Source organism: Plasmodium falciparum, assembly GCF_000002765.6.
Source record: "Plasmodium falciparum 3D7 genome assembly, chromosome: 8".
Taxonomy (NCBI): Eukaryota; Apicomplexa; class Aconoidasida; order Haemosporida; family Plasmodiidae; genus Plasmodium; species Plasmodium falciparum.
In genome coordinates, this window is record NC_004329.3 from 760,001 (window position 1) to 767,500 (window position 7,500).

A 7,500-nucleotide genomic window follows, 5' to 3' on the forward strand; every position below is an offset into this window, starting at 1 on the left:
ACATATATATATATATATATATTTATATATTTAGATATTTTTAAAATTGAATATTTGTTATCGCTTTATTTGTACATACTTTATTTATATTATAAACCTTCGAACATTTTATTCCTTTTTCTTTCTTTTTTCTAACAATGAGTTGTCTTTGTGCTGGTTCTACTGACCAAGGAGAAATGAAAATGGCTCCTCCTGATTATAGAATAGATATAGTAAGAAATGGAAATAATTAATGTCACTTCATGTAAATTATTATTTTTATTTTATTATTTTATATATATATATATATATATATATTTATTTATTTATTTATTTATAGAAAGAGAAACCATCTATTCCTAAGAGCAAAAATGCCTTAGTAAATCCAAACACAGTATTGGAAATTGAGCCTGACAATAACTTGAAGAAACAAATTACATTTAGACCTAAAGTCGATATAATGTATGATGCAGATAAATGTGAAGCTATATTAGTTTTAGATATTCCAGGATTTAAAATAGAAGATATAGATGTAGAAATAGGTGAAGGTATGTTGACTGTGGCTGGACCAAGATCCCAAACAGAATTATTTGAAACATATGGAGATAGTTTAGTTCTACATGCAAAGGAAAGAGAAGTTGGATATTTTAAAAGAATATTTAAATTACCAAATAATATACTAGACGATACTGCAAAGGCGACATATAAAAATGGTAATATATATATATATATATATATATATATATATTTTTTACAAATATAATATGATGTATATTATATAATATACATTTTTAATATTATAATACATAAAATAGTTATCATATAAATTAAGAAAAATAAAAAAGAGATTATTCATGTAAATATGTATAACTTGTGTTTTTTTTTTTTAAAAAAAAAAAGAAAAAAAAAAAAATTGTCATAAAGGGTATATTATATTATACATATATATGTGTACATATAATTATTTCTTTTTTTTCACAGGTATTTTGGAAATAAAAATGGAGTGCAAACAATTTTCTGATATGCACAAGGTTACAATTAATCAAGGTTAAATTGAAGAAGGAAATATATACTTATTTTATTTTATTATTTTTTTTTTTTAATTTATTTGAATAAGAAAATAAGCATATATATGGGAAACATAATAAAAGATAACTATATTATAGATTTACATTATAAATATTTTATGATTCAATTTGTAACATTTTAATGTTTAATTAACCAAATATTTATTTTTTATTTTTTAAATTGTCTAAACATCCTCTTGTACATTTGTTACGATACATATAAATATATATATATGTGAACATTAATATAACTTTCATAAAAAAAAATAATAAAATAATAAAATAAAAAGAATATGAGGATTATTTTATTTTTTTCCCCTTTTTATTTACTCATTATTTTATATTTATTTCGTATGTCTGTTTTATTCTATCTTTAAAATTTTAAATTTTACCTTATTATAAAATATATATAAGTCAGAATAAACTTTAATGAATATTTTATTGTAGAAAAGGCAAGGCAAATAGAAAATGTAATGTAATTGTAATTTTTATATGAACGATAATATATTTTAAAATATTATATTATATATGCATAATAATTTATGTGAGAATCTTTATGAAATATTATTTATTATATAGCCTAATAAATATAAACATAATTTGTATATTTATTTTTTATATGGGTTAAAAGTTTAGACAGTCAAATAAAAGAAATGAAATGGAAAAAAAAAAAAAAAATCATAAAAATGAATAAATATATATACACACATATATGTATATATTTAAAATGTTATAAAGTTACAATATATATAAATTAAAAAATGAAAAGGTTTTTCAAAATACAAAAAATTTAAAGGTTTATAAAAAAAAATGAATAAATTATTAAATAGGAAAATAAATTAGTATTTTTAAAAAAAAAAAAAAGGATTAATAAATAACAAAATAACAACAAAAATAGAAATAATATATATTTAGGAATATACACTAATATAAATATATTGTATGATAATATATATATATATATATATATATATATATTTTTTTTTTTTTTTTTTTTTTTTTTTTTTTTTAAATCGATGATTGATAAGCATTTTCTTTATGTACTTGCCACATAATATTTTTCTAAAAATTTTAACTTTTTGAAAAGTGCAACTTCTGATCCTTGAGAGATATATTAATAGTATCATTTTCTACAAAGGTTTCATCTAATATTCTTACAGCAATTTCCGTTTCTATTTCAGATTGTATAACTCTTTTAAGAGGTCTAGCACCAAAAGAAGGATCATAGGCTTTATCTACTATATATGAAAAGACAGCATCGTCTATAGTTATTTTAAAATTTTTATCAAATAGACGATTAGCTACTTTTCTAATTTCAATATTTGCAATTTCTTTTAATTCTTTTTTTGATAAGCTATCAAATATAACATGATCATCAATTCTGTTATAAAATTCAGGTCTAAATGTTTCTCTCACTGATTTCATTACCTGTTCTTTGATTTTTTCTTTTTTATTTGGATCATTAGCTAGATCTAGTATACTTTGACTTCCTAAATTGGATGTAAATATAATAATTGTATTTCTAAAATTAGCTACATTTCCTTTGGTATCAGATAATTTTCCCTCATCTATAACTCTTAATAATAAATTATATACATCAGGATGTGCTTTTTCTATTTCATCAAATAAAATGATAGAATATGGTTTTTTACGTACTGCATCTGTTAATAATCCTCCTTGTTCATATCCCACATAACCTGGTGCGGCACCTATTAATTTACTAATTGAATGCTTCTCCATATATTCAGACATATCAAAATGAATTACTGCTTCTGGTGTGTCAAATAATACATCTGCCAATACCTTAGATAATTCCGTTTTTCCTACTCCTGTTGGTCCTAAAAACATTAAAGATGCTATTGGTCTTTTAGGGTTATTCATTCCAACCCTAGATCTTTGAACAGCTTTGGTTACAACTTTTACGGCATCATCTTGACCGATAATTTGTTTATGTAATTCATTTTCAAGATTAAGTATTTTTTCTTTTTCAGATTTTAGTAATTTATTTAATCTGATACCGGTAGACATACTTACAATATTAACAATATCTTCACTTGTAACTTCATCTTTTAATATTCTACTTTTTTCAGGGATATCATTTAGATAATTTTCTTCTGCTTTTTTTAATTGTTTTTCTAAATCAGGTAATGTTTCAAATCTCAATTCAGCTGCTCTATTTAAATCAAAATATCTTTCAGCTTTTTCAATTTCTATTTTAACAACATCTATTCTTTCTTTAATAGCTCTGATATTATCTACATAGCTTTTTTCGGTGGACCAAGAATCTAGGATTTTTCTTTGTTCTTTTCTTAATTCGCTCATGATTCGATCGATCATTTTTAATCTATCAATTTCTTTTTCATTAATTCTTTTTTTTAAAAAATTGGGGCTTTTAGTATAATCAACAGTTGCTTCAGTTTCTTCAGCGTTACCATATGATGACGAGTTATTGCTACTAATACTACTATTATTATTATTATTGTGTGTGTTAGCTACACTAGAATAATTAAATAGATTCTTTTGTTTATCTCCTAATATGGATATTTTTTCCATTTCTAATTGTATAAGTTGTTTTTCTATATTTTCTAATTGAATAGGTTTACTAGATAGTTGTATTTTAAGATTAGATGCAGCTTCGTCAATAAGATCAATCGCTTTATCTGGTAAGAATCTATAACTAATATAACGATCTGATAAAACAGCAGCTTGTACTAATGCAGAATCTAATATACGTACACCATGATGAACTTCATATCTTTCTTTTAGACCTCTTAATATACTAATAGTTTCATCAACACTTGGTTGTTCAACAAGAATTTGTTGAAATCTTCTTTCTAATGCTTTATCCTTTTCTATAAATTGTCTATATTCACTAACCGTCGTAGCACCAATACAACGTAATTCACCTCTAGCTAACATAGGTTTTAATATATTACCAGCATCTAATGCACCTTCTGCGACCGCTCCAGCTCCCACAACAGTATGGATTTCATCTATAAACATAACAACTTGACCTTCAGCATCTTGTACTTCTTTCAGAATTGATTTTAGCCTTTCTTCAAAATCACCTCTATATTTTGCACCAGCTATAAGAGAAGACATATCTAAAGATACTAATTTCCTTCCTTTTAATGAGTCAGGTACATCTCCTTGTACGATTTTTATGGCTAACCCTTCAACAATAGCTGTTTTCCCAACACCAGGATCTCCTAATAAGATAGGATTATTTTTAGTTCTTCTGGATAAAATTTGTATGGCTCTTCTAATTTCATTATCTCTACCTATAACAGGATCTAATTTTCCTGCTCTTGCCAAAGCTGTTAGATCTCTACTATATTTTTCTAGAGCTTGATAAGTCATTTCTGGTGTTTTAGAAGTAACTTTTTTTTTTCCTCGAATTTTTTCTACAGCTTTTTTTACTTTTTCATAATTTACATTATATTTTAATAACCAGGGTCTAGTAAATTTAGAATCTTCTGAAATGATACTTAGTAATAGGTGTTCTATGGAAATATATTCATCATTAAATTCTTTTTTTAATCTTTTACTAGTACTTAATACAGTTTGTAAAGTTCTACCTAATATTTTCTGTTCTCCAAAACCACTAGGCATCTTAGGTTGTTTTTTTAAATAATCATCAATTTCTTGAACTAATAATTGGGTATCTATACCACTTTCTTTTAATATTCTTTCAGCTAAACCATCGGGTGAATCATTTAGTAGAGCTAATAATAACATTTCAGCTTCTACATATGCCGAATCATATTTTTCTCCAATTTTATTTAAGGAGCTAATAGCTTCCCAAGCTTTTTCGGTATAATCATCTGAATTAATGGTATATTCTTCATCACTCATAAATAAAGCAAATTTATTTTTGTTTCTATTTTTTTCATAAGAATTATTCATGTGTATACTACTATCTTTAACTTTTCTTTTTTTATTAATACCACTTGTCATATTATTATCATAATTTACTTGATCATTTATTGTATAACTTAATCTGTTTTTATTATTATGATATATAATACCATTCGTTGAATTCTTATATTCTTTTATTTGTGATTTATAATCCTTTCTTACTTCTGGTAAAAAACTTTCTTCATTTTTTAAATGATTATTTCCAATAAAAAAATATTTCTTCTTATCATAAATATCCCAGTGCGTATTTTTTATACTAAAGATATCATTTTTATTAAAAAATATTTTAGCTTTTTTACTGTACGTGATGTCCCATACATAAATAAGACCAATTATCACAAAACAAAAAAAAAAACTATTAACCATTTTGATGTACATCTTTCTATATCGATGGTTAATTATATGATGTGTGTATTATGCATATATATATATATATATATATATATATAATGATATGTATATATTTTTAAATATAATGATATGTATATTGTTCATATAATTATGGAGCAACAAAAAAAAAAAAAAATAATAAATATATATATATATATATATATAATAATAATTCTTTACATAATCATATAATAAATATAAAAATATATATATTATATTAAATATATCATGTGCTATATTTATACACATAAATTATATTTTAATATATATATTATATATATGTTATCATTATATTTATCATGGGTTCTTATATATAATATAAACATATCTATATATTTTTCTTCCAACTATAGTTCTTTATTTCAACACTAATTCAAATTCTTTTTTTCATTTCTACATTTGTATATATTTATTTATATATCCATCTATCATTCTTATTAATTTTTTTTTTTTTTTTTTTTTTTTCTCAAAATTTTTTCTTTTTTTCATATAGTATTAATTCAAATTACAAAATTATATAACAATATATATAATAAGTTGAATACATATAAAAAAAAAAAAAAAAAAGATATCACATAAATTAAAAATTAATAATAAAAACAAATATTTATTTATAAAATTAAGAATATATAAATTTATAGTTTTATTTATTTTTTTAAGGAAGAAACCATTTTTAAATAACAGTCATCTTTTATAATGTGTAATTATTAATATATATATATATTATATATATGTATATTATATATATGTATTATATATATATGCATATATATTATATACATATAATTATAAATAATATATTTATGGGATTATTTTATTTCATTTTATTTTTTTTATTAATATGGATAAATATTTATTATATATATATATATATATATATATATATATATATATATATATATGCTTCTATATATTTTAATCAATTCTTTCTTTATATTTCATATTTTTATTATATTCTTAATTCTACACCGATAATTTTTTATGTTATCTTAATCTTTATGTATAAAATGTTTAAATTATAATATATTTTGTTTATTATTTTTTTTTTTTTTTGTTTTGTTTTTGATAATTTTACTTTAATATATATACAATATATATCTTATAATAACAAATTTTATTTAAAAAAATAAAAAATAAGATATTAGCATAATATATCATATGGTATTATATATATATATATATATATATATAATAATAATAATAAAATTTTAAATGTATATGTATATATTTTTTTTAAGTATATATATACATATATATTATATATATGTATTTATAGTGAATTAAATTTTTTTCCTCATTTTTACTTATACACATCTTTTTGATTTCATAAATAACCTTTTTTATTATTCTGATATTCATATGTATATATTTATATTGTATAAATAGCTAAAATATGTAATAAAAGGGAAGAGAAAAAAAAGAAAATAAAAGAAATACACATATATTAAAATGTTAGAATACATATGTATCAATAAAAATAAAAATATATCAATGTAAAGAATAATAAAAGTAAAATAATTAAGAAATTAAAATATTCAAATGAAAAACTAAAAATGCTATCTTTGTTAAACAATTGATTAGTATAATATAAACATAAATATAAATATATGTTAATATTGTAAAGGGGCATAATAATAATACAAAATATTAAAAATATACAAAATATACAAAAAAACAAAAGGATAAATATCACAAAATATTATATATATATATATTTTTTTTTGTAAAAGTTTTTATTTTTTTTTTTTTTTCAAAATGTCTATAAAGAGCATATGTTATTTAGGAGATAATAATGATATCTTATTTTTTTATTCGGTCGAAGAAAATGATGAAATAACATCACGATTTGCTCTATATTGTACTCTGAATAATATTCAAAAAATAAGTATAAAATGAAACAATAATATATTTTTATAATTATTCCATATATATATATATATATATAATTAATTTTATTTATTTTTATAGTTGAATCAAATGAAAAGAAAAGCAGCGAAAAAAAGTATGATCCATATCTTGGATATGTAGGTATCAATCTTTCTCTTTTTAGTTCTTATAAAAATTATGCATATGTAATTAAAATTATTAACCTTAAAATTATATTAACAATTGATGATAGTAAAAATAAGTATACAGATGATATCCT

At 20.6% G+C, this 7,500-nt stretch overlaps 3 protein-coding genes across 3 annotated transcripts in view; 2 read left to right on the top strand and 1 right to left on the bottom strand.

Moving 5' to 3' along the window:
- Positions 1 to 137: 137 nt before the first annotated feature.
- On the top strand, positions 138 to 1,031 carry PF3D7_0816500 (small heat shock protein HSP20, putative; the record flags this gene model as incomplete). The annotated part of the gene is made up of 3 exons (XM_001349323.1): positions 138 to 212; positions 320 to 692; positions 961 to 1,031. The coding sequence occupies 3 exons, from the start codon at positions 138 to 140 to the stop codon at positions 1,029 to 1,031; spliced, it is 519 nt and encodes a 172-aa protein (XP_001349359.1).
- Positions 1,032 to 2,117: 1,086 nt separating this feature from the next.
- On the bottom strand, positions 2,118 to 5,330 carry PF3D7_0816600 (chaperone protein ClpB1; the record flags this gene model as incomplete). Its single annotated transcript, XM_001349322.1, has 1 exon — positions 2,118 to 5,330. The coding sequence occupies one exon, from the start codon at positions 5,328 to 5,330 to the stop codon at positions 2,118 to 2,120; it is 3,213 nt and encodes a 1,070-aa protein (XP_001349358.1).
- Positions 5,331 to 7,109: 1,779 nt separating this feature from the next.
- PF3D7_0816700 (trafficking protein particle complex subunit 2-like protein, putative) overlaps positions 7,110 to 7,500 on the top strand; it is a gene marked incomplete at both ends in the record, with an annotated part of 771 nt that continues 380 nt past the window's right edge. Inside the window, 2 exons of the mRNA XM_002808804.1 lie at positions 7,110 to 7,239; positions 7,323 to 7,500. The exon at positions 7,323 to 7,500 is cut by the window's right edge and continues 7 nt beyond it. Of these exons, the coding sequence (XP_002808850.1) occupies positions 7,110 to 7,239; positions 7,323 to 7,500 (308 nt within the window). The remainder of the gene's footprint in view (positions 7,240 to 7,322) is intronic.